Below are 27,819 nucleotides of genomic sequence, written 5' to 3'. Positions count from 1 at the left end.
GAGTGTAAAAGCCTATATCTCGAATCAACCGGAATGGTGACATCGGGCTGTAAAATTGAGCCCGACATAGGAAGTACTCACAGCTTTCCCTTCCACAGGACACTAAAAATGCCCAACCAATTGGTTGCCGGAAAAGGGCACGTCTAACAACAGTTCGTGTGCTGTAAGCTCTCGGTACCACTGGAAAAGGGATGAGCAAATACGAGCCTTTCCAGCCTGCGTTTGCCATTAAATCGAGCTTTGCCAGGCCACCAGGAGAACAAAGAGCTTCTGCTTTGCGTTACTTTGCATGAAGCGTTTAGAAGGATCGCTCCGAGGAGGAAGGCATGCGGGAATGGAGCCGCAGCAATGCCTGAATCCCGGAAGGAACAAAGGAAAGATTTTATATCCGGGTGTGCTTGGGTAGCATGTTCCGAGCAAAAGGGTTTACCACGGATGGGTTAAGAGCTGCTGTGTAGGCATTATTCACAGCGGTTAGACGGGAAGAAGCGTACAAAGTTTTACAAATAGCAGGGGGATTTTTCGGGAGAAAAAAAAGACCTACCTCTTCAGCGTACGTGGAATAATATTTTATTTACTTTTGCAAAGATATAACTCACAACCCGCTGCGGAATTTATTGAGCAAAAGAACCGAAAGCGCAAGCAATGGAGAGGGCGATTGCTCTCTGAACGTAAGTAACGTGTGTGATGTGTGGGGATTGTTAAAGCATACAAAATGGCACGTCAAATAGTACATTTTATGAGCTGCTGAATTAAAACTTAGCTTGAGTTGCGAGAAGGAAACGAAAACGTTGCAAGTAAGCATGAGACTCCAACATTAATAAAACATAATGGTAATTGGTTGAATTCATATGAATTGAGTGAAAATGGCAATGTTTTTGAAACCTTGTCGCTTTGCTAATAAAACCGTCGCAAGTAAAGCTTGTGTGCATTGGAATGGGAGATTTTACGCTTTACCGATTTTTTTGGAACTATTTTAATTAAATCTCAAAGACAGGAGTTGGTAATGCAATGTTTGAACCTTACATTCTATCATTGCATGTGAGCAAACTTAATACGATCATCTCCAAACCAAAACCGCAAAACTTTATGCAGCACATAAAAAAAGACGCGCACCGCATCGGGAAAAGCAAAGTTACCGACCCGTAAAATATTCGTTTCCCGTTAAGAAAGTTCGTTCCCTAAGAAGCGCCAACCCGGAACGTTCCTGCGTCCGGTAAAGGGTTTGGGGTCGAAACTTCAAATAATGTTAAACGGTCAAATTACAGGCCGGGTACAATCACTACACGGAATACATACAAAAAAGACTCTCTGTGTGCATTGTACGGGGAGATGCCCGTGGCAAGGAACAGTACTGAGCACCGGCCGGACCGGACGTGACGGAGCTGCCTCGGTGATGGATTTTTATTGTATGCTTTACGTTTAATGAACACTTCTGGCGCAAATTATGATTTTTGCATATTTATGGCCCATTCTCACGCCCTCACCCGACGGGATGCGAGACCCGAGCAAAGTTTTTGGGAAGTAGTCTTCCCGCATACTTTGGCCGTTGCTTAAAGTTGCTGGAGAAAGTTCGTTCATGACTTTCCGCAATGTGTGCTTCATTCTTTTGAGGGAAGATAGAGAGAGAGAGAGTATGTTTGCGTTTGCGGGAAGTTGAGTTTGTGCAGTATTCAAAACTGGGAGGATGCAACTTATTTGAAATTCCACCCCGGTAGGGAAGGGTTGGATGGAGATGGAGAGGGAAGATAAAAAAATCTTCAAAACCGGTCACGGTCACGATTCACGGCGAAGCGCGGACCGAAGGAACGGTTCACCGCGAACGGGTTTGATGATAATAGGAAGCCCTCGAAGCCCTCGAGCAGCTCGAAATGCGTGCATCCGTGGGGTTGTGCTGCTTGCGCCGTCCTAGAGCGTCCCGCAACCATCGAGCCAATTCGAGAGCATTGACCTTTATGGGATGCGCCTCGAATGCAGTTTTCTGTAGAAAGGGCGGAAGGGAAGTCTCATCGTTGGCTGGCCGGTTTTTACGGGAGAAAACAAGAAGTGCCGCCCGGGTGGGTGGTATGTTGGTGCATCAGCAGCAGCACCACCACCACCACATAAACAAACAAATACTGGGGCGACGAAGAATGAAACAACAGTTAGAACACGGTAGGGCTTTCGTGCTGCGCGGCACCGATGGAAGTACCATCGAAGACGATAAACATATCACCCCACTCTCGCTCTCTCTCGTTCTCTCTCATGTTCTCTCGTTCTGTGCTGCGACTGTGCTGGTTGTCGTGAGCCCATCGAAAGGTCGTTTATTCAAATCGACGTTGTGGATCGTGTCGAACCCGCAGTCGACGTTCGATAAGCGGGGTGAATAACGACACAACAGTGTAGCGTGCAACCGCAACCAATTTGTTCCGCAGCCATCGTGTTGCGGGCAGAGTGGGCAGAACAACCAGAGCTGCATTCTTGGGGAGAAACACACCGCACATCCGAGGAGGAGTCGTCAGCAAACAAGATTGGGAACGATTTCGAAAACGACATCAGCTGTTGTGCAAAAGGAACGGGTGACTGTTGATGGTGCCGAGGCATCAAAACACTGGCTACGGTGAAGAATACAGATTACAACTTGTTAGTGTCTTCAACACTTTTTTGCGTTTGTGTGGGGAAGACTTCGTTTTGAAGTTCAAAGTCGTGGCATGTGTCTTCTGAGCGACATCTGTTTCTTCTCTGCAGAAGTATACCAATTCCTGAAATGAAGTTCGGAGAGATGTTGGAAGCCTTTTTGCAATGAGCACCAAGAAATCCGGTAATCCTCGTTTATGAAAAGTATCACCCCTCAAACTTCCTCCAAAAAACAAGAGTTTTGAGCTCTTGGAACCTTCAAAGCCTTCCAAAGAATCGTTCCAAAAACTTTTCATCGCACATCGTCATCGTGTGTAGCAGCTTAAAGGCCCCACAAACCGACCAGCAAACACATAATTGCCTTAGGCTACCGTGGGTTTGTTTGGCTGGTGCTTGTTAGCAATGCAAATGCAACCAGATAAGCTTGTGGGTGCGTCATGCGCGCCACCATTCCTCCACGCCGACACCGGTTAAAAGCGAAGGCAAGGAGAATAAAAACACAGCACGAACTGCAAGCTTATTTGCATCTTTTGACTTCCAACGCTCAGAAGATGCAAGCAGTTGTTGTCGCCGATGGCATTGGGTAGATAACTTTCTTTAAACCACCATTAGCATCCGTGGGCTTCTCTGCTCTGTTGTGTTGCTGGAAGATGCTTGCTCATTCGCCACCGCAACGATCATTAGAACACGTGTGCGTACACTATCTGCGAGTGTCTTTGGGGGCGGGAGGGAACCATTCGCCATTTGCTGGCCACAATTGTTTCTAATTGGTCACCGATTATGCTCTTACCCCGTTTGTGTTTACCTGGCCTGTTTACCGGCTTCGGTTTGGCCCGTGCTCGCTCCAAAATTATCGGACGGCTCTATCTACATCTCCATGCCGACACACTTCAGAAGAGATGCGACTCTTGCCCTCTTGTATGGTGATGATGGCCCTGACATGACACGGTAACCCGTGCTGCCGCTTCCGTTGCTTGTGTACGCTACCCTGAACTGGTGGTACTAACCACTCTCGCTTCTTCAGGTGAGTTGGTGGACATGTACGACAAATTGCCATTTGCCACCAGCATAGCCTGGTAATTTGATTTAATGACACGCGCGGCCACAATTAGACGTATGTGTATTCCCCGTTTTGGACGTGTGAGGTGATGTTTCGCGTGTCTTCTTGAAATGGGGCCGGCAATTATGCGTCCAAGAAATGGGTTTGGGATGACCGTTTTGGGCCATCTACTCCATGGAAGCATCGCTGCACGTGCGCATTTGAGCGGTTTGTGTCTCGCAGAAGCATAAACTTTAATAACGAACGAAGTCTCTCAGCATGATGGATTCAAATCAATTTCAAATCAAAAGTAATTTCTTCTGAAGTAAATGCAATCATAATAAGGTAAAAGCAGTCTTTAACACACACGCAAATCAAGCAGAGTCCCCGCTTGGTTCGACTCTTGCGCTTTCTTACGACGTCCACCAACACGCTTGCGAGCTCCAGCGCGGAAACCTTCTCATCACATAAATCATTACCCGGTTTCATTCTAGGGTTTCTCATCGTTAGTCTCTTCCAAATCCTATAAGTACCTCCCCGGACCTGACCTAGATTTCCCTTGGCTGCTTGGGTGCACACGATTAAGGGTAGCATTCGGCCCCTTGCCCACGGGTGGTTGGTTGACTGGCTGGACGCATCATATTGATTTCCGCCACGAATTAAATGTACATCAAAACGAGCTGAGTGGTTCGAAGCCCTTCGTCCCGGGAGTTGTCGGTTGGAATGGTGGTTAGGTGCCTGGCTGGTCTGGTGCACGCTACTATCAACGGCCGCAGCGACACTCGGGAACGGCGGTGGGCAGCCATGGAGGAGTTCCTAATCGCTGTGGGGGAGAACGTTTATGCTAAGCAGCATTAAACGAAAATGCCCCGTGTAACTACCGGTTGTCAGTAAGGCAGAGGAGGGGGTTCGCCTTCTTGTGGTTGGTCATTAAAGATCAATCAGTGGAGAATTGTAGTTTTGTGGATGTGGCGCAACAATTGGATCTTGGCGTTCCCGTTGACTGGTCCAGGCTTGGTTGGCTCGCTTTGATTTGGAGCAAGAAACCACAAAAGAACATCAATTCTTGGAATAACGACCGATAATCTTTCTTCTGGGTAGATATTCAAACTTGGATTAGACATCGGAGCTCTTTGTTTTAGCATCTGCGCATATCTCTGAAGCTCAGGAAGGGTGTGAGAAATCGAGTTCCAAGAACATCCTGCTTCCCAGACAACCTTCTCGTTAGGCAAGTTCCTGTCCATTTACCAAAGAAACACATTTCGTGACCATGACCACCAACCACACCAACCAGCCAGGTGTGTCTAGGTCCCTTGACTTTATCCTTCTGTGTCAGTGACCACTAGTTTCGCGCTTCGCTTGCCACTCCGAATGCGGTTGTACTGGAAGCATTCACAATTTTCGCGCCTCATTGGTAATCGACCGGCATGTTTAGGCCGCGCCCCTGACTTTCGCCTGCGCCGCCAACGTGTTCGGACGCGTATTTCTAGCGCAATCAAACGCACGTCGGGCTGGGAAATTCGTGCCTGCACGCAGCTCGAATTGCAGCACACTCGATCGACATCCGCCAAGGGTTGAGCGCCAAGTTCACCGCGCTCCCCGCAGCTTCGTGTTAGCTGCAATGTAAAACAAGCACTAACTTTTCGATAGATGAAGCGATTGAGCGGGTCATGGCGCTGAAGACGCTCTGGGTGTGTGTAGATGTTGTGGGAATGGAAACGGGGCGGGAGGTTGCGTTGGAAAACATTGCCGTCTGCAAGTCATTGCCTGCGTACAGCGAGCTGTGCTGCTTCGAGATCAATGGAGAAAAAAGGGAGAGTGAAAGAAAGCGACCCAGCTTATGACACCTTAGACTCAAAACTAGTCAAAACCCGCCGCCAGTTGAATGGATTGATTCGTTCGCAGTGGGAACGCAGCAGTTGGGATTTGATTTCATCGAGTTTTCATCGACCTAACACCAGCCATGCGGATCGTGCTGAACCGATCGATGCATGAACGTTAAATTATTTATTTGCTTTTCTGGTGATGAAATGGAGTGGCCTTATGAACTCTCATTATGTAGCGTTGAGTTCAGTCTGCTGCACGATCGTGTTGGGATGGTTGAGAAAAGAACCTCGTCATCGATCGCTGCCTGATCGCATCCTATAATCATGCTGAACACTATGATCAGTGCGCTCGTACATCAAATAGATGCCTCCAAAGGAAGTAACCTCGTGTGAGGGTGCACAACGGTTTGTGAACTAACGCGATGACTGCTGCGACTAATGAGGTACAATGCATATGGGTGGTTGGGTATGCATTATATCGTCCCAGTTGAGTGAGCAGTTTGGGAACCTATTTCGTACGCGCTAATATTAAGCTGAATGTTCCCTATATGGTTTAAAACAGTTGTATCTGCTTCTCTTCCTCGGAAACATTTGCTTCAATCTCATTTTTTGTTTCCAAACCACACGTTTGAAGCCTGCTTGTTAGGGCCGAAGATACGCCAAACAGCCCATTAATTAATCCCATTTCCACGTGTTTGCTGCTACCTACTGCTATCGCTTAGCCACAACCCTTTCCCGGATGAAGTTCCGTCTCAGCCTCAAGCCGGGCTGGTCTCTACCCAGCGCTAATTACCAGCGCGCGGTAACTCTATTCGGTGGCGCTGCTTGCGCTTGCGCCTGCGTAACATTGCAGAGATATACGCATGTTGCTGTTTAAATGCTCCGCGGCTGCGTCTGCACTGCGCATCAGCATCCGGAGCATGTGTTTCAAAGGGCTGCCAGGGGTTTTTTTGTGTGCGCGCAGTTGTTGTTGTCTGTTCTTTGGGCCTGTTGATGAGAATTTCCCTTTTTCCGCTGGAAGAGCGGCGTAGAGGAAAGAGCTCAGTACTATTTTTTGTGAGTGTGCATTTTGATTAGCTTTTCTTCCGATCGGGAGTCGGCGAGTCGAGCGCGGCCTGTCTCGGACTGTTTTATGAGCTGGCTTCAAGTAGTGATCGTTTTTGTGGGTTTGAAACGATTGTTGGAAATGGGTTTCTTTGTGTTGGAGAGGATGGGGTAAAGTACACTCAATCGAATCGATTTCACAAGCGCAAATGAGGTTGTTGAACGAAGTTGTCGCTTTAATGAATGTGTTGATATGACGCTTGAATAGTTTAATTATGTTTCTGTGATCTTGATTTCTTCACAAAAGAAAAGTTGAAGGCTTTTCGCAACTATTTATATATGCATGATTTGTTGACCCTCTAAGAAAGAGAGAGCGAGAGCGAGTGAGTGAGCGCCAGTGCTTGTTTGTCGATGCATGTTAGCATGCTTATCGTGTGTTTAATTGCATCTGTTATGTGTTTACCTTTCTTCGTACGTTCCCACCTTTTAAGCCTATCAGCGGCCACTGCCACCAACCGCCGCCGAACTCCGGAGCCCTTTTTAACGCGCCGTCGATTGGTTTCGTTTTAACGGTTCAATCCACTCGATTGCTTCTCTAGTGTGTTTATCTTCTCTTTTTTTGTGTGTATGCTTCCATACGAACGCTCATCTTTATGGGATTACTCACACGCTGAAAGACATCGCAACAGCAACGGGGGACTGTCTTGAGAAATCGTTGGAAAAGGAAACTCTGCGAAACATAGCAATATGCTGCAGTGCGTCTGCCCGCTTCATGTTGTGTTATAAAAAGATTGAAGCTGTCGAAGATGATTATGGATTCTAAGTAGGATTAAGCACGACAGATATCCAAACAGATATCCACGCCTGAACGTGGTTAATCTGTGCGTACCTTTCCTCCTCCACCTTTTCCCATTTAGAACGCACCCTTGTCCCCCCGAAAGGGCCGTACAGCTAGATGTTTATGTTGTTTCACCTACGACGCCTGCTCGAAACTAAGAAAAAAACGAGCGAGTGCTTAAAAGATAAACACTCATCAGCACACGGGGGAGCGAGGTGGCGTGGGAGAGTTGAGGGCACGTGTTCTCGGGCAAACGAAAACACGACCAACGGCGTTCTGCTTGCCCTCTTGCGGGCGTGATTGTAACGCGTCGATTCGTTTTGACCGTGGTGGGCCTTGGTGCGGCCACGTTTTGCTGCTGGTAGAAAGCGTCGGAATGTACTGTTAAAAGTAAACAAAAACCGTACGAACCGAACCACGCGGTAACGTGAAATGGTCGGAAGTATGGTAACCTGTTGTACTGGAATGTTGTCGGTATTTCATCTCGTTTCGTTTGTGAGAATTTTCACAATTTTATTTTTTGTTCCAAGAACATTCTTTATTTTTTTTAAATTAAAATGATATTAGTTTCGCATCGGGTTTGTTCTCTTCGCAACCCACAACTCTCTTACGTGCTTGCATAATTTTATACCCTCGCCAATTATTGTTTTATGCTTTTATGTAATGGCACCTTTTCCCGGGTATCAACCTGAAGCATTAAGTAGGTTTGGGAATATGGGAAGCTTTACGATTATCATACTAGTTTATTTAAACAGCTTTTGGCAGCTGACCAATTCGCCGGAACTGTTAGCGCAGTAGCGTAGTAAAGCAATAAAAGCACCTTAAAGCGCAACTTTTAATCCCACTTTTGTCATGAAAACATATCCCAACTTTATTGCACACGAGCCAGTTGTGTCCATCTTTCTATCGGTGTGAAAAAAACAGCAAAAAAACAACAACAGAGAAGATGCCGAGCGGTTGAAAAGTGATGGCGGGAATAATAATTACGTAAGAAAACTTCACACCGACCGTCCACCAACGGTCTGGCCGTCCCCGCCATCCCACTTGTGAGCGTTCAAAGGGATGTGAAAAAATTTCACTTTCTTCACCCGCTGCTCATCTAACCAACATCATCCACAGCATGTTATGGGTGGCATTTTATAGTCTCGGGGGCGACAAAACCTCACCGCACCGACTAAATGACTAATCAGCCAAGTTCCGACCCGACGCTAGGTGCTGCAAAAAACATAAAAAATTGTGTTACAAAAAATGATGCATAAATGGCGCACGTGAGTCGAGTGCACCTTCCCGGGTCCGGGCTCTGCCCCATATGACGAGCTACTTGTGGTTTTTTCTGATCCCTCTAGCATTTTGATGCATTCCACTTTTTTGTGTGTGTGTTTGGTGGTTGCTGTGGCGGTGTACTCTCTCTCGTTCAAGACGATTATCATAAGCTGTGCTTAAATATCACCGTACAATTTACATAAAACTCCACCCCCTCCCCCCGGTAAGCGAGAGAGAGAGAGACGGTTTCGTTTGCGACGTCGTTACCGCATGTGTGATGGCATTAGGGGCTGCTACCGGGAATGTCTTTTGTTTTGCTGGTGCTGCACAACTTCAGGTTTCAGGTTGCCTGGCGATGCAACCCGTGCGTGTGTGTGTGTGTTTGTGTGTGGGAGAGCGGCTAATAAACGCGCCAAGATGCAGCAACGCCCTCCCCCAGTGGGGACCAACTATCTTTGCCAATTTCCATACCGATCTTGCTGCATAATAGGCCCCAAGAAAAGTCTATTTTTTGTGTTAAATGGCTTGCATTTTTTGTTGTTGCTTAACCTCGGCAAATCATTATAATGCTTCCGCAATCGGCCCGCTGCTCGGGCGTGTTTGTCATCTTGCGCTTTTGCATGTGTGTCGCACGGGCGCCACGAGCCAGTTCCGTTCAAGTGGCGCAGAGAGGGTGAAAATGGCTTTCGCTTTCGTACGACCTAGTTTGATGGGGAAAGGATGCCGACCAGTGGCTGACGCGCTAACTGGTGTTGATTTGGTTTCGTGACCATGGGGATGGGAATTTTTTCTTCTGTTTACGTTTTTGTGCATTCACTCACTCCTCCATTGGCTGAAGACTCTGGGGTTGAAGACAAGTGTCACGGAGAGCAACTCGATACGTCGCAGGATGATATAATTGTTCGCCAAGATGTTGTTTAAATAATGTCTGTACTTATTTGTCGTGAAATGTTTATACAAAAGCACTTTTTTTTTTGCTACGCATAATCACTGCCGCATCACTCTCTCACCCACTGTGTCCCCCCCTGGCTGGCAGCTTCCAATCTGGTTACCATTTTTATGTGACACCGACTGGCGACTTTCCCCCGCCGGAGTTGATTGGATTCACATTCGCGCATTCGTGTGTTAAATTATACTTTTTGTCACACTAATTTCCATTTCTCCCTCTCTCTCTCTCTCTCTCTCTTTGTCACCGGTGTGTGCACGCAAAACAGCAAAACCCGAAATCAAAACCTCGTCTTTTGCTAACGAGATTGATTTTCCATGTCTCATCGGACCTTATTTTCCTCCTATTCCGGCCCGCAGGTGATGATAATCGTGTTTGGATGGCGGCGGGCGAGTTTTTGTTTTTTTTTTTGTTTTTTTGTTACTTTGTTTGTTGCCGCAAACGCAAATGATGCGCGACGACACCTCGCAGACGGATGGGACGCGGATGGAAAAAAACGGCTCACCGCACACACACACACACATAACCAGACCGGGCGTGAAACGGATGTACCGTGGCAGTGAAACACGGCATGATGCAAACACGGTTTCGAGAGCCACGGAATTTGCATGTCTGCTGGCCAATAACGATTGGAAAATGGTCGCCAGCTTTTTCACTTCGGGCTGTAATTATTGACCTCGCAGGGTCAGGTGATGGCGGTGGCGTCGGTGAAATCGAGCCTCGCACACCGGAAGTTGCATCGCTTGCCGATCTGTCGCAGTAGAGAAGGGTGCATAATTTAATTTGCCCCAATCACCACTCACTGCCGCAGTGTATTTCACTTTCTGGAGACTGTGTTTTTAGTGTTGGTGTTGATGTTTCAAGGCTCTGAACAAGAGCCGGAATTCTCGTCAAACAGCCAACCGAATCGCATTAGCCGGCGCACATTGGATTCGAAGGTTACGATTGCGCGATTCGTCAACCCACATACACACACACACAGGGGTGGTTTTTAGTACAATGAGAGAATGCAGGCACAGCATCAGCAGAGGCGCAGCATCGCATCGTCGACACCACTGTGCTCCTTTGTTTGTTAATTATTTTACGCATTTTTTGTTTTTGTTTTGCTCGTTCGCTGGTGTGCGCGATTGGTTCAGTTTAATGTGTTACAAATTTAAATTGTACATTACCATGCCAATAGGGGACCGTACAAGAAGGGTGGGTGTGATTCAAGGACACACACCTTGTTTCGCAAGCGCCCCGGTCACGGTTTGATGAAAAATGCATCCGGATAAGGTAGGGAGGTTCGTCGCTGTGCGCGGGATTTACATTTCACGGATCAAGATCGGACGGGCGGACCATTGTGTCACCGCTCTGTTTGTTTGCTGCTGGCCGTTGATGAGTAATTATAATATTTAAACGTCTTTATTATGCATTCAAAAGGGCAATGTTGGCGATGGGTCAGTGTGCATGGGTGATGGGGAGGCAATAAATGCAAAAAACAAACAGCCTTTAAAGAGATATTTATGTTTCAACTTGCAATCCGGTCCCATTTCGGGTAACAATCTGCTTGGTTTGACCCAGATAGAGTGAATGTAGATGCTAATCACTCTAAACACGAAGAACATCGTATTGAAAGACAAAAAATGGAATGTTTCTATCACACAAAGACCTGTGGACACGAAAAAACTAAAAAAAAAGAATATTAGGAAGCATAATTCAATAAAGGATCAGCAAAATCCTGTTAATTTCACCATTTAAATGAAGCTTTCCATCGCTCACACCGACAACCCTCATGCGTGTGTAAGAAAAACTCACCCCACACGACACACTCACCCACAGTGAACCCGGCGCCCCTTGCCACTCCGTACTTCCGTTAGTTCCGGTCTAGTTATGGAGTGACCGTTTTATTTTATTTTTGCTACATTTCAATCTCTCGAACCTCTTACACACACACACGCACGCACGCACACCGGGTCGTGTACCCGCTGACCGGAACCATCGGCCTCCTCCTCTTTCTCACGAACCGGAGGAAAACTCCAACACGTTGCAGCTAGAAACAACTCACACCAATGGATTAATTAAAATGCGCCACCGAAGCACGACGACGAACCCCTCATTTCCCTCACGGGGGAAAGCAGCGAACCCTGCAGGGTAAGGGTGGCAAATCGCGATGCGTTTGAGTGTTGTTATCGACCAATCATCTTAATTACGGAGGAAACTGTCAATATCGTTACATTGAGAGGATGTCTGTGCATGTGTGTGTGTTTGATTCCGGTTTTTCTCTCTCTTTTCCCCCTGGCTGCAGCCACTTTCTAGGGCTTCCGTTTTGCTTCCAACCAACCTGTCAGCCCGATGCCCACAGGGACTGGGAAGAAAACGCCCGCCAGACATGAAGTACCTTCCGTGCTAACGCTTTCACTGTACTGCACTGCTACACCAATTCCGGAGGGGGGCCGGTTCGATTTGAAACTGACCTGACATTTAGCACTCTCTGTCGCAGGCAATTTAAATGATTTACCGACCACCTTTGTCGCTTCCTGCACCTTTTTGCCCGTATGTGTGTCTGGAGGGGATCAAGAGATGTATAAATCATGGTTAATATTTCATTCGTCGCTGGAGGTAAGTTTTGCCGGCGGTGCAAACTCCGATTATTCTTGAGAATCAGATACCAGAATGACCTTTTCAAATGGGCTCCAAACTTCTTGAGGCTGCTCGGGGCACTCCCTCGTATGTGTGTGCGAGATTCAGATGGGGCCCAACCGAAAAAGATGGGAAGCTCGCGTTCGTCGTCTTGTGCTTTTGAGGTTACTCCATCTTGCAGCGATGATTGCTGGCACGGTTGTAAAGGGCCCTGGCTTAGTGATGTCACGAGTCACGGCACAGATCGACGTCATTCATCTTTCGTGCTGTGTACGGGAGGATGGAAAAGATTATTAAATTTTCGCGCCCTTTTTGCTTCGCTCTCCGAAGAGCAGTTTGCTATCTAAGCTTCATCTAAAAGTTAATCAATGAGCAAAGATTAAGACCTTCGGTGGTCCGGTTGTGTCACGGTTGCGTGTGTTGCGAAGATGAGCGCACGATGAGTTCCGTGCGCTTCACCGCCGTCATGGGATCTTCCCTTGAAGCTGAACCGTTTGTTATTGTTGCATCGGTGCTCTTCACAGCAACACAGCGTACATCGGGCCAGCGTCGAGTCAAGGCCTATTCCTAGTTAAACACATTCCACGATTGGATGCTTTGCCCGTGTTAACAGTCTCACAAAGAGGTACAAAGCAACCGGGCGGCGCACTGAGCTTTGAGCGTGACTCTGCAATTATGTGTCTCTGCATCGGTGCATTCAGGGAGGCTGGCAATGGCAGTAATGCACGAAAAGGTATCGACAGGTGATGAGAAGGAAGATAGGAGGACGGCTGCAAAGCAGCGAGCTCTTTGTCCAGTCGGTCACAGACAAGCGTTGATTGAAAGGAGGTGAAATGCTGCTCCAAGCGGAGATCTTTTCACTTCGATCGTGGCGATCGTGGTTTGCCCTTTTCGTGGTGGTCCGGAAGGGTTTAACCTTTAGGCAGCGTACCAGCTCACGGATTAGCGCATGTCGAGGGCAGTCGCAAAGGACGCTCGGAAAAAGGTTCCTCAGCCGCATCGCATGTCATTAGTTGAGTCTTGTATCAAATCAGATATCGATGAGCTTTTGCAAATGATTTCGGGAAATCAGTTCCCGGGGCTTTTCTCACGTTTTGTAACAAATGTTGCGCTTTCTTTCCAATTGTGTTGCAATATGCCTATCATAATCAGTAAAGTTAGGCTATTTTTATTCCCCTTTGCAGTGCTAATTAACGATCGCTTGCTCTAGGAGGAACACATTTTCCATACAATTTGTATATCAATTTAAACTGTCAGAAGCCTTCCATCTTCATCATTCGACGGTAATGAACGTTCGGTACGATATGTCAGAGCCCCAAAAATAGCTCACCACAGCTCACGCGGCACGGCTGCGCAGAGCACCACCTGCCAAGAGAGTTTAATAAAACCGTGGAAAACGTACAACTCAATTGAAGGAAAAGCGCCGGGCGACCGTGCGGCAGCCGAATAAATGAAACTGAAAACCTTCTGTTGCGTGCTCACATTAATTAGCATATCGCCTCTCAGCCATATCGTTTTAACAACCGGCAGGGCGAAGGGTACCGCCTTCCCATCCCATCCCATCCACACAGCATGTGTCGAGGCGCGCGATACGCTTGTGGAACAAAACACGCTTGCTAATTTAAATCAAACCACCACCAAAGCAATCGTTAAGTGTCAAAGTGTCGGGGAAAATGTAACTCCCAGCGAGGCATTTTCTCAAGCAAAGCTTTTTGTTTTCGGCGTTAACATTTTTGTGTTTGAGCTGGACACGGGACTACTTTCGGGCGGTTTGGTGGTGATGAAGCAAATTAACTGCTCTTCCAAGAAAGAAAACAAACCGATGAAACAACAAGAAAAAATGGATAAAGTTTGCGCGCGCGCGCGTTCTTTTGCGGGCAATAAATCACCAACGATTGCAAAACAAGATAGATGGCAGAGGGAGCGCAGATTGGGAAAGTTTTTATGCGCGCGTTGCGAGGAAGCTGGCCCCGCTCTCGCGGGCAGGAAGGACACACGGCGGTTAATTATGTGGCCCGTGCAGAGAAGAAGACGTCTCGTCATCGTCGCTTTTCGGGACGAGCTCGGGCCGCTTTACGTAACCGTGGGATTTATTTGTGCATGCAAATTGGCCGGTGGAAGCTGCGCTGGATGGGATGTTGGCGGTTCCAGTGAATTTGAGGAAGCTTTTCGGCTGCTTCGCGCAGGATACGCGGAAGGTTAATTTGGGGGAGAAGTGATGATTAGTTGTCCTTTAACGCACGCTTTAAGGTGAACCCGAAAAAGGAGAGATTTAACTAATAGAGAGAGACTCCTCCGCATCGCTTGCCAAACAAAAGGAGGAGGACAAAGAGGAGGCCCCCGAAAATGTCGTGAAAGTTGCCAAAAAATTCCATCATATTTATGAACCGATGGCTGTCTGTGTCTGTGTGCTTCCAAGTGGCGTCAGTGTTTTACATTTTCGAGACTCAATCCCCACAGCCCCGCGCTGCGTGTTTGTGATATGCTTTCCTCATGTTAATGCGAGTGGGTGATTTAATCCGTCGTACCCATTGCCTATTAATTTTATTTCGCATACCGCAACGCTCTTGGCAAACCATCGAACCCAATCGAAGGTGTTCGGTTTAAGGTAAGCACGACGGCAGCAGCAGCATGAAAAAAAGCAGACACCACTCAAAACTATCTAATTAATCGGAACTCCCGGTGGGAAGAAGATGCGTTCGGTAACGGCCGCGGCGTCTGGAATGGTTGAACTTTCTCCGGTTTTAGCGTAAAAAACAGCCAGCCTCCCCTTTTTCCCCCTGGGTTACAGGCAGAGCTAAACGGGCGCCCCCGTAATAATGACCGTTTGGTTTCGTTTCGATGGCGCATCTTCTTTCCTATTGGGCCGGACAGCCCCCGATCTTGAATGGTACTTTTACTTTTCAGGCCTGTCCGGCCCGAGGTCCTCCGACAAAACAGAAATTCATAACCCAAAACATGTCCCCGTGGGGGGTGAGGGAGGCAAACAAGAAGAAGGGTAAGACATAAACCCGTATGACATTCCGTTCAATCGAGATTGAACGGTTTTGTGGGTTGGTTTGGTTGGTTGTGAAGGTGGATGAGCTCATGCGCCCCCCAAAAGGCCGTGCCGCAGATGGTTCAACAGCGCTTAACACCTTTCCAACAGTGGCCGTGCGTGCAATTGAAGAAGGTGTAAGAAGGTGGCGCATGTTTATGATAGAGCGCGGCGTTTGGCCTGTGTGTCTGTGTGAAAGTGTTGTTGCACGATGCGAAGCACAAGCCGGATGCAGAGATCTAAAAAATTGGCATCATGAATTTGGATGAACCAGGAAAAACTTCGCGCGCGTTCACTTTTACTTCCATACGTGAAGCGAAGTGAAGGGAGAAATTATACACTTTTGGAGGGTTATGGTGAGTGTACACATGATTTAATACGATTTTAATCTGATTAGGATCGTTCTATGGCGATGAGTTTGTAAAAATCCTTTTAATAATACAATAATGCAATGCAATGTGCATAGCTTTAGGCGTTAATTGCAAATACTTGAAATATGATATGATTCTCATTTATTTTTGAAATATTTTCGTTTGAGATTAAATCCAAATGTCTTTTGCTGCTCATACTTGCAGTGTTGGAGAAAGCAGCACCCAAGACACATTCGCAAGAAGGAAACATTCTTTGTCGCGTTAGCTGACGTGCCTCGAATCGATCATGCCACAGCGCAACCGGATAAATCTAGGTCCGGGATGGCGAAGTGCCGTTTCGCATGGTGAATTTTTATGTGCACAAAAATGTCACATAAACTTTACCCCTTTCCCAGGTGCAACTCTCTCTCGCTCTCTCTCTCATGCCCTTGGCTGCGATGTGCATTAGTCTGTTGGCGTGTTTCTCCACAAAAGCTGCCAGCTTCAATCGTCAAAGGCAATTCCGCACACTGCACACGGACACGCGTGTCTGCAATGAATTAAATGTCACCCGTTTTACAACTCCCTTTCCTCCTCCCCTTCAAACAAAGCTCCCTTTTTCCTTTTCAACAAACTGCGACTAAACCTCATCACTTTTTAAAGGGGTTACCGTTCGGTTTAAAAAGAGAATTGCCGACAATTGCCCCCGGAAAACGGTTAGAAAAGGAAAGTTCTTCAAAATACTGTCTCCGCCGTAGGCAACACACATACACACATAACCACCGAGCCAGACAGCGCCGGCTCGTTATAATGCAATCGAAAAGTGTGGGAAAAACGCCAAAACTTGCCGCGCGCGGAATTCCGGACCGAAAACCGACGGCGAGCTGAACGGGGAAAATTCGTCTTCACGGTCGATTGGATCGGTAGGCACAGAAAGAGAGACCACAGAGGGGGTGAATGGAAATCAATTAATGGTCAATCGCGAGCGTGCGGTGTGAGAAGAAACGAAGATGCACACGCGTCTTTTGTCTTGTTTCTGCCCAATTTTCCCCCTCAGTCGTTACCGTTCGTTGGGTCGTAAATTAAAAGATTGGCGTTTTGGATTCGCTTTAATGAGCCTCATTTTGTGTGCCCAACTTCGCCCCCAGGGTCTGACGTTTTCGCGATCTGCCGTGGCGTTATGCGGGCCACAAAATGCAAAACGGCGCGGGTATGAAATTATGAGCGAGCCATGAAGACGATCACCATAATTAATGACATCAACGCCCGTGTTTAGCCATCGAACCCATCGTGCGAAATGTCGCGTTTTCTTCCGCATTTTTTGTTGCTTCAATTTGTCTCAACCTCTCGCCGATCACTTTTACTCGATCGGTTGTTAGGCAGAGCTTTTTGATTACGCCATCTTCTACGCCAGCGGAGCCAGAAACCCGTGTAAATGAGCTGTCATCGGATCGTCTGTTATATTGTTTCTCGGGGCTGTTTGATAAGCGAAATGGTGGAATCGTCGCTTTCGCCGTGGGACTACTCTCTTGGCACGGCGGGAGGGACAAAATTTTTATAATCTATGCGGCTGAAGTTATGGCGGTGTGCCACCGCGTATCGTTTTGGGTTGTGGGCCGTTTGGTATAGACACAGCGGTTATTTTGTTTTACGACCGGCGCGCAATTGGCTGGTATCATCATTTGTTGGGGCTTCAGTTCAAGCCAAGCTCAGACAAGTGAAGGATTGCTTTAGCGAAAGGTTCGTCTCTTGCAATGCGATGAGGTGAAAGATCGTTTCTTCTGATGGTGTAACAGGTTTGTTGTGATGTTCGGTTACATTTAATGCTGCAATTTAGAAAGGTAAAACCGATCAAGTGAACAACTGAAATAAAAATACACTTTTTAGCAATGAAGACTTATTAATTCACGCTCATTCATTAAGCACCAGCATAATTCTAAACCAAGGCCTAACCTAAGACGCTCCATGAGGGCTAATGTATCTCATTTTGGAGCTAAACCTCCTTCATGATAAATGCTTCTCAGCACAAATCGACCTCAAGCAGGGCACGAGAAGCATTAATGCCGCAGCATTATGAGCGGCCCAAATAGTGTGTTTTTGTGTATGTGATCCATGGCACCGCAAGCACGGTAATGGAGGGTTTAATGCCTACGCCGGACCGGTCATTTCGGGCCGGCCGTTTTTCCCATGGCCTTGTCCTTTGTGGGCCGATTTTTGGAGCAATCTTTGGCCGACCGGCTCAATGCAAATCAAAACAAGCGAAATCGATGGGCTTCAAGGGTCAGCCAAAGTAGGTTTTGGCGCGACCCGAAGCCGTCAATTTGTGGACCTTTCCGAGTGAAATTGATGCTCCATCATTGGAACGAGATTTTGGTTGCCGCTCTTTTCTATGTTTGGTTTTGAAAATTGAGCAGCAAGAAATGCAACCGGTAATTGTAAACTCCATTCGCAAGATTACCTGGTCTCGAGCATGGGACAATGATACTCTTATTTGCATACGAATTGTGTGCTTACAATGCACCCGGCCCGTTTGTACGCCCCTTCAATCAATAGTAATTCTTCACATTCCTCATCCGCTTTGAGGCACCGGCACGCCGGCTGGTGAAGTACAATGAGAAGAAAGCAAAACTCAAACAAATGGGAATTGGAGGGATTTAATAAATTGCACAACAAAACTGTACACAACCATCATCCCCTCCCTCCCAGTCCCAGAAGCCAAACAGATAGAAAAACAGACGAAAATGATTATTTTCTCCCATTGCCATTGTGTTTGGTGTGTCCTCTCGGTTTCATTGCGGTACAAATCGTAGCTCATCATACTACACCCAGCATATGTTGGGGCATTGCCGTGGTTCAATTACGACCCTCACCCCGTAAAGCCCATGAAAAGAAACGAAAATAAAGCACAAACAAAAACGGCCAAAATCAAAACGCGCAGCAAACGAAAATTTACGATTCCACGCGACACTCAACCATTGCCAGTGTCGTGGCCCGTTCCCAGCCGCCGTCAAATAAATTCCCATCAGCGATAACTTTCAATCTCATCACATAATTATACCGATCATTGTTTTTTTTTCTGGGCTGGGATTTGTTATTTTTCCTCGTGTCTTTTTTCGCCTTCCGCGTTCGGGGTTCTTCTGCCGCGGAGTTATGCTGCCGGTTACGCGGCCGCTGTAACCTTTGACTTTCTTTGATTTGATTGCACACACACACGATATGGTTGGTTATGTTTTGGATTAAGCTTCATTTTGCGTGTGTTTTCATGGTGTGAAACATAAATTGCATCATGAGCAATTTTAGCAGGTTGTTGGGGATTTGAAAGAGATATTAAACCAGATTAAGAGGGCGTTTTGGCTTTTATAATTCATTTCTATCTAAACAGATCAATACAAAATCCTTTAATTGATTGCTATCGTTAAATACGATCAATAAGCAATGAGGAGTAATAATAGTATGAATTTGCTGTTCAGTTTGCATATCTTTAGGCGTGCTTTGAGGAAGCAAAATGACTTAATCCACCTAACAAAGCCATCTCTTTTTCGTCTACCTTTTCTCTCCATACGTCTTGTAATGCGACACTGCTCCATGGTTCAGCGAGAGGGTATCAATTTGTGGATCCCCATGGCGGTGGCTTATTAACACCAACACATACCGCTTGTATGCTTGTTAGGTTCTGCTTTGCAACGCCACCGGATGATTATGATTATTGTGGCGTGGATTTGCCCCGCTGTCTACGCCATTCCCGCAGGGTGCCAATTATGCAATTTAGAGCTTTTTCGCTACCTACAACAAAGGGAACGATAAATTGCATCATGCTGTAGATGTAAGTGGGTGCTTTGGAATGCTGAAGCGAGATCAGGCCAGTTCTAGTTAAAGCTGGCTCGATGGTACGTTGAATCGCGAACTTTATTTATAACTCGTTCTGATTGGCGTATCATCGTAGCTATCTCTAATTGAAAGGAGAGACTATAGTGTCGATTATCTGATTCAAACGGAAAAGTATCAAACAAAACCGCGCTACACGAACTGAAACAAAATCGGTATTATACAAGCTTGTTAGAGACTTCTTTCGTTGACACGAGACATTGCTACCAAATTGATCTGAAATGAATTTGTTTGTCAAAACAAACTGCAACGCGTAACGCAGGAAGTATCGTACTAAATAATAATTATTTCTACATGTGGCACATTATTGTTCTTTAAATGTGTTTGGCAATGTCATGCAAAGTAGCGCTTGTGTTACGATTCTCTAATTTCTGTGTATTTTGTTATTCCCACCCTTTTCCCAGTGAATAATTACAAAAAATCTCTTTTGAATGTAATTACATGCAATTCGTGTGGTTTAAATATATGTATTTAGTAGTTAAACTGTAAAACAAAACGCTTTCCGTAGCTTAAACCCAACGGAAAGCTGTTGGACAAAAAACGGTCTCCGTTTGAGTCAGGTAATGCAAGTGACCTTCGTTCAGTTCGATATATCAAACCAGAGACAAATCGCGTGCTCTAACACGGATCATAATAGAAAATGAGCATTTTTGATACTTTTTCTCAAACAGTTGAGTCACATAATCGGCACTTATGACCTCACTAACAAAGCTCTTTTTTTGCGAAATTATGCTAGAACATGTAACCTATCTTCAGCAGTGATTCAATCCAGCCTTATGCATGGTCTTAGCTTAGCTTCGACTCACTTTCTGCCGCTCAAAGAAGATGTCATTGCGCAATCGTCAAGCTCCGCTGGGAGATACGATCTATTGTTTTGTTTTTTTCTCAACACACACACACACAGGCTGAGACACAAACAAAGTCTAGGCAACGATGACCGACGCTTCTTCGCTACTCCATACCAACTCCACAGGGTCTGTTGATCTTCTCAAGAGTCTACACTTTCGCCCGACTTGTAACCAGCTCGCCAGCTTCGCTTGCGAGCAACGTGCTCAGAGATGGGTGATGGGCCTGTGGAATGCAACGCCAGGTGAAGCATGAAAAAAGGCCCACCAGTCTTCGTTGATGTCCGCGCCCCTTTGCGAAGACAGTGAGTGATGCCATCGGGCCGCTCTTTCGGAGCTTCACAAGACGCGTACGCGCAGCGCGTTGAGGCGTAAAATCTCCAAACCGCGCGTGTACGTCCGTACGTGAGTGGGAAAACAAACGCACGACGGGGAAGCGGGCTCTGGTCCATCTGATTGAGCTTATCAAATCAAACAGCGTGAACTAATTGTGAAGCTATCGCTAAAAGATGCACATTTCATTGACTTACACACGGTCGTGTTTTTTTCTTTGCTTTTTCATTGCAGAAATTGTGAAACATATCACCGTAAAACACACACATCACGCGCAACAGATGCATCATCAATTGTAATTGTAAGGAGGAAAACGGCACATTTTGGCACAGTTTGGTGCTAATTTTATGCGACGCAAACTTGACGAAAGGTTTGGTATTTACTCAGCCAACGAGTCAACATCAAAGGCTGGTACCGTCCGTGGCGGGCGTTGTCTGAGGCGTACAGCGATACGGAGCGATGTGCCGCAGGTGATCGTACGTTGATAGAAACGTAACACTCGATCACTGTCTTCAACAACAACGCTTCAGGAATAATTCTACAGGCGAAGAATCCGCTTCTAACACATATCGTACGGTACAGGCGATTTACTACATTTAGCCCGGAAAGCACTGCCTGCAACAACAAAAATGGCGCTGCTCGGTAGACGGAGATCGTCCTTCCTGAAGCTGGCCGCCCTGTGCGGTGTCGTATGGTTTATGGCCGTGTTTGTGCTCTACTCGGACGATGCGAATCGGGCCGGCGGCCCGAGCGGTAGCGGCTCAGCGGCAAGCGGTGGCGGAGCGATCGAGTACGAGACGCCGCGACGACTGCCGCTGGAAGGCATACGGAACAAGTTCAACCAGTTTATGGAGAACGCACGGCTGGATGCAAATCGGCCGGATCCGGCCGTGCCCGAGGTGCCGGACGTGAACTTTGTCGATCACAACCGGGTGGAGGACGGCGACGAGGGGGAGGGAGGTGCGGGAGGCGTCGATCCGGATCTGGATGAGCCGCCGGTGGTGAAGACGGTCAAGGAGGTGCCATCGAAGCCGAGCCGGCCCCAGTCACACTCGCCGCCCGCCAGTGGTAACGGTGTCGCTGGTGGTGAGTATCGTATAACACCGGCAGTTGTGCACTGCGGATAGTCTACCTTTAGGCGGATGTGGACGTTGATTTTCTGCGCTTCTTTTCTTCTAGCTCTCGCTCTGCCCGGCGTTATCGCGCCACCGAGCGACGGACCGGGTGAGCTGGGCAAGCCCGTGGTGCTGCCGAAAGAACTAACGCCGGAGGTGAAAAAGCTGGTCGATGACGGATGGGCCAAGAATGCGTTCAACCAGTACGTGGCGGACATGATCTCGATCCGGCGCACGCTGCCCGATCCGCGCGACGCGTGGTGCAAGGAGCCGGACCGCTACATGGACGATCTGCCGCCGACGTCCGTCATCATCTGCTTCCACAACGAGGCGTGGTCGGTGCTGCTGCGTACCGTTCACTCGGTGCTCGACCGTTCGCCGGACCAGCTCGTGAAGGAGGTGATACTAGTCGATGATTTCTCCGACATGCGTGAGTGTTTTTTAAAGGCTTTTCGCTGTAGATGGATGCTTCAATGGAATGGTTTTCATTGCAGCTCACACCCAGAAGCAGCTGGAGGACTATTTCCTCGCCTATCCGAAGGTGAAGATCGTGCGTGCTGCCAAACGCGAGGGTCTCATTCGTGCCCGTCTGCTCGGTGCTCGACATGCGACGGCACCAGTCCTAACATATCTTGACTCTCACTGCGAATGTACTGTCGGTGAGTTGATGTGAAAAGGTGCATTCTCCATCCACCGTGGTTCCGTACTAATTGGCTGCTTACTTCTTGTTTGTAGGATGGCTGGAGCCGTTGCTTGATCGTATTGCACGCAACTCGACGACGGTCGTCTGTCCCGTGATCGACGTGATCGATGACAACACGATGGAGTATCACTACCGCGACTCGGGCGGTGTGAATGTCGGTGGTTTCGATTGGAACCTGCAGTTCAACTGGCATGCCGTACCGGAACGGGAGAAGCGCAAGCACAAGGTAGCATTGTCAAGCTCCCACTTTGTTGCCAAACAGTTCGCATTAAACATCCCTTTTTTTGTTCGTTTCTAGAGCCCAGCGGAACCCGTTTGGTCACCAACGATGGCGGGCGGCCTGTTTGCGATCGATCGTGTATTCTTCGAACGGCTCGGCACGTACGACTCCGGGTTCGACATCTGGGGCGGTGAAAATTTGGAGCTCTCCTTCAAGACGTGGATGTGTGGCGGTTCGCTCGAGATTGTGCCCTGTTCGCACGTTGGACACATCTTCCGGAAACGCTCGCCGTACAAGGTAGAGCTATCGAGTTGCAGCTCTGCCCCCAGGCAACGAATAATAAACGTGTCTTTCTCTTTAGTGGCGAACGGGTGTGAATGTGATCAAGCGCAACTCGGTCCGGCTGGCGGAGGTGTGGATGGATGAGTACGCGCAGTACTACTACCAGCGCATTGGTAACGATAAGGGGGATTACGGTGATGTAAGCTCGCGCAAGAAGCTGCGCGAAGAGCTTGGCTGCAAGTCGTTCCGGTGGTACCTGGACAACATCTATCCGGAGCTGTTCGTGCCCGGCGATGCGGTTGCTTCGGGCGAGGTAATGTTTTGTTTGCTGCTGAGCCGTTTCGGTCAGCATGTGCCTGTACTTTTCTGCTTTTCCAAGAAATCGCTCAGCGATTGGTGTCTATTGGGAAGGTGGTGCGAGTGGAGCAAATCAACACCAACCGACAATAGACACCTTCGGAGTGGTGACATTTCGGAAAGTGCTTAAATAATACTCAAATTATGAAACAACATGTAGGTAAGAAACATGGGTTACGGTAACCGAACCTGTCTCGATGCGCCTGGCGGCAAGCGGAACCTGCGGAAACCGGTCGGACTCTACCCGTGCCACAATCAGGGTGGCAATCAAGTAAATAGCCTTTTTGCACCTATCCTGTTCGCACGCATCGCCGTTGCAGTAGCGTAAACGGAAGCATATTGGAAACAGGCTACCAATCATCACCCATCTCGCACGCCAAAATGTCGGACGCTCTTCGATTATTTCAGTTTTCTCGCTTGCGCTATCGTTGAAGTCGTTCGTTTCGACTTCGTGCCGGGACGCTTCGTTCGTTGCCGTATCGTTGTGTTATTTTATCGATTTTAATGTATTGTTTTCTTCTTTTTCTCTTTCTTTCATCGCGGCCTTTTTCTTGTTGTTGTTATTGTTGTCAAACGCTGACGAATGTCACTGCGTTTGGTCGCCAATCGATCGTCGGCGCACGTTTAAACACTTTCCTCCTTCGCACTGTGTGTGTGTTCGATTCGAACCCTACTATGACTATGTGTGCCCTTTCCTTGACTGTATTGAATACGAAAAACCGCCCATACCCACCTACCCCGCCCATTCTCCCGCACTAAACAACCGTGCAGATTCGGAACCAGTGGTCTAATCTGTGTATCGATTCGGCGGCAAAACCCGAGGACATGCATTCGCCGATGGGCCTCTGGCCCTGCCATCAGGCCGGCGGTAACCAGGTACTGTACACCAACGCAACCCCAAACACATACACACACGCAAACAATACACTCACACTTACGCATACGAAACATTACAAGTACTCACTCACGATACACTGGACGGTACACTGTGTGGCAGCTTCGTTGCACCTGGCCGGGTGTGGTACACACGAAGATGCTTTGTTTTGGCTTTACCTTTTTCGGACTAAGGCGGACGGCGGACTGTTGGAAGCCCTCGGGGACCTCGGTTATGGAACCGGTAGAACGCACACTAAGCTATACGGACTATTGATAAGAAATTCGTGGCATGCCATATTGGCTCCCGCCCAAAATTAATACTTCATCAACACAGAACTACACAGACTAACAGGCCAACATCATCCACGAGAGAGATGGGCAGAGCGTTACTGCGATCTTGAACTAATGCTTATGTTGAATCGGCAACAAACGGTGATGAGGCAATACTAACGAATATTTGCTTTGCTTTTAACTTTAAGTACTATTTCTCACTTACAGTCAAAGTATTAAACAATGAACATCTCACAAAGTGAATGAATAGATTTGGAAAATAGTTACTTGCTGCTACTAACCATCCTAAGAGCTTTTAATCGTAGTCGGTACACCCGAATAGTACACCTCTCGCTTCAACCGATCACCTTTCAATAAGAAATGCTACCTCACTTATTCATCGTAGCATAGTGCCAACATCATCACCACCACCACCACCACCAATAGAAAACGGAAGCAAATGCATTTTTCATCGACCGAATACTCGTTCATTAGCAATTGATTAGTTTCACGAATTTCTGTAGCCTTCACCGTGTACTGTTAAACTGAAAATAATAATTCACAACCCAGCATAGCTCCATCACGACTCCATCACGTTGATCAATCACCAAAAGCACCACGGAGGTGTGGCATGCTAAACAAAAAAATGTAAACATTAATTAAAAACCTCCGTTCGCAAAACGTGACTAAAAGAGAGAGAAAAAACTTTGACTTTGGACACATGCAAGACGGTTAGAGTTCCCGATTGTGAAAAAAACATACCACTGACAGCAAACGATTTAATTAGACGATTGACAAAATTTTGTACTCCAACGCACACAAAAAAATGCATGTCCCCGTGCCTGTTAACGTGTGTTGAAGTTTTGCCTCGAACATACTTTCGGTCTTTTTTTTGTTTTGAATTTCTGTTTCTTATTTGTTTTGTTACACTAAAAACTAAAAACTTTCTCCCAGCACAGTGACGCTACGCGATGGAAAGGTATTTTGCAGTGGCATTTGCGTACCTTGTGTGCGAAGAGCAAAACGTTTTGTGGTGATGATTGGTAAACTGAATGCAACGTGTTTCCCCCTCTGTACATAGAAGTTTTTTGCCTGCCAGCTGTTGTTGTCATTTCCTTTCTCGCTTTTTTATATTTTCCTTTGCCCCGATCTAAAACCAAACTGTACTCGAAACAGCTACTACCTTTCCCTAGGTATTGCCCTCCCTATCGCGGTATGGTTGTGTCTTTTTCCTTTACTTCTTTGTATTTACTCGTTCCGAAAAGGGGAAATAGGTTAAGCAACAGCGGCGGTATATGCAACAAAAATCATTCCTAAACAAAAAGCTTCTGAGCAAAACAGAGAGAGAGAATAAGAGCATTGAAAATAGTTTCACATGTATATGAGAGAGAGAGATTTCATTTGTGGCGCCACGTGTCGATTTGCTGTTATGTCATTCGCATTGGAACATATCATAGCACCAACATTACACACATTTACAAATTTACACAACATGTTCAGATTGGAAATGGAATTATACAAGCGGATGAAGAGTCTTGTTTAAAAAGCTAGAAAAGATACCAGCTAGAAGCATATAAATGTAATTTTGTTACAAAAATTGCATAGCGACAGGCGTTTTCACATACAGTGCGCCTTAAAGTATGCAATCGTAGCATGTAATGTATCTTTTCAACTTTTTACACAAAAAAACTCTCGTTCGTGTGTTCCCTGTTTGTGTTTCGGCATTATACACTCATCCTTGTGCTCGTCTACATGTTTCCCATTGGCCAAGTGGTGGGTTCATTATGGGCAGCACCCGTCTTGTATGTACCCAAAAAAAACACAAAAAAATGGACATCACGTTATCATCTAATCCTGTTCTTTTTCGTCCCCTGTCTGGATTGTCCCCCTTTTGCAGGGCTTGTTGGGCGCTCCCGATCAACACATGTTCTCCCGTGTACGTAGTAGTCCGTAAACCATCGTGTATCTGTAAGCCTCCGTTCCGGGATAGATGTGTTTTAATTGGCATCAAACATCACATCAAGACATGGAATCGAACACACATAGGGTGCTCTACCCCAGTCTCGGGTCAAGCTGGGACCGAGTACTTCTAACACGAGAACTAACACACAACACATACAAAGAAAATGAAAAACAAAAACGTACATTAACACAAAACACATCACGGCAAAATCAAATGGAACAGATCATGTTGGGTTTGTAACCGCAGGGACTCCACGTCGTTTGGATGGAGAAATAATTTAAAATATTTTGTTTTATAACTTTAAACTAAAACAGTTCCCAACAGTCACTGGCGTAACGAAATGAAAATCTCTCACTCCGTACTTGTCTGAATCTATTTTCTAGTTGCGCTCCATTTGTTACGCTATAGCAAGTAGAGTTACACCTACCATGAACTTCAATATTGACGGTTTTCTTTTTCTTAAACCCCTCAACTTCCCGTCCCCGTTACTTCTTATCCCGCTCCTTTACCACCATCCCGCACCCATTTTAGTACTGGATGCTGAGCAAAACGGGTGAGATCCGGCGGGATGAGGCGTGCCTTGACTACGCGGGCGATGACGTGGTGCTGTACCCGTGCCACGGTTCCCGGGGCAATCAGTACTGGAACTACTCGGACCAGTCGCACCTGCTCCGTCACGGCTCGTCCGACAGGTGTTTGGCGATCAACGAGGCGAAGAACAAGCTGATCATGCAAGACTGTAATGCGGCCGTCGAGGCCCAGCGGTGGTCCTTCCAGAACTACGACGCCAGCAAGCTGTGAGGAGGGGCAGGAGAGGCACACGACTAAGCTCCTTCGGCGCTGTCACCGAAGTCCTCAATAGAAAGGAGGGGAGAGAGAAAAAGAACTTCCGGTTCCTCAGCAACTATCAAGCACTATCGCCAGCAACTTGGAGCTATCTCAGGAGCTAATTTCAGGATTTGCACCATGAGTCTGACACAGGACTCTCTCTCTCTCTCTCTCTCCTTCCAAACCATGGACCTATTTCCAGGGAAACCACACACAGACAACACACGCAGCATTCCTTTCTTCGTATGCTTCCTTCAATCAATTCCAACCACATTTACAATCCCGGGGTCGGGTCGTCGCGACGAGCGAATCAGCGAAGGAGCGTTTAGGATTGATTTTTAATTAATGTGATGTTTTTTTTTATATAAATATAACTATGTTAGGGCAAAACATTGCGGGATAGAAGCATAAAAGCCCGTGCTCAACTTGCCAAGTTTGTGCGAGAAAAAACCCGTACTAAAGGGCAACACGTGTGAGTGAAAATGAGTTTTCTTTTCCCTTCTGTTGTACATATTTAAGTAGCATCGATGAATCGCGGCAGAAGCGAAAGCCGACTTGAGA

The 27,819-nt window shown here is 47.1% G+C and overlaps 1 protein-coding gene across 7 annotated transcripts in view; it reads left to right on the top strand.

Annotated features, from left to right (window-relative positions):
- Positions 1-27,819, top strand: part of LOC120955325 (putative polypeptide N-acetylgalactosaminyltransferase 9) — a 63,348-nt gene that overhangs the window by 33,402 nt on the left and 2,127 nt on the right. For 3 of the 7 annotated variants that reach the window (XM_049608469.1, XM_049608470.1, XM_049608471.1), the window contains 9 exons: positions 20,879-21,730; positions 21,824-22,189; positions 22,254-22,418; positions 22,495-22,688; positions 22,761-22,979; positions 23,044-23,277; positions 23,482-23,592; positions 26,365-26,403; positions 26,962-27,819. The exon at positions 26,962-27,819 is cut by the window's right edge and continues 2,127 nt beyond it. In XM_049608469.1, the coding sequence (XP_049464426.1) occupies positions 21,274-21,730; positions 21,824-22,189; positions 22,254-22,418; positions 22,495-22,688; positions 22,761-22,979; positions 23,044-23,277; positions 23,482-23,592; positions 26,365-26,403; positions 26,962-27,231 (2,055 nt within the window). In that variant the 5' untranslated portion in view covers positions 20,879-21,273 and the 3' untranslated portion in view covers positions 27,232-27,819. Of the gene's footprint in view, positions 1-20,878; positions 21,731-21,823; positions 22,190-22,253; positions 22,419-22,494; positions 22,689-22,760; positions 22,980-23,043; positions 23,278-23,481; positions 23,593-24,092; positions 24,198-26,364; positions 26,404-26,961 lie in introns of all 7 variants that reach the window. The other 4 variants (XM_040376131.2, XM_040376137.2, XM_040376136.2 and 1 more) reach the window with 4 other exon arrangements.

This window comes from Anopheles coluzzii, chromosome 3 (assembly GCF_943734685.1).
Source record: "Anopheles coluzzii chromosome 3, AcolN3, whole genome shotgun sequence".
Lineage (NCBI taxonomy): Eukaryota > Metazoa > Arthropoda > Insecta > Diptera > Culicidae > Anopheles > Anopheles coluzzii.
The sequence above is the reverse complement of the archived record's forward strand: the minus strand, read 5'-3'. Positions and strand labels throughout refer to the sequence as shown.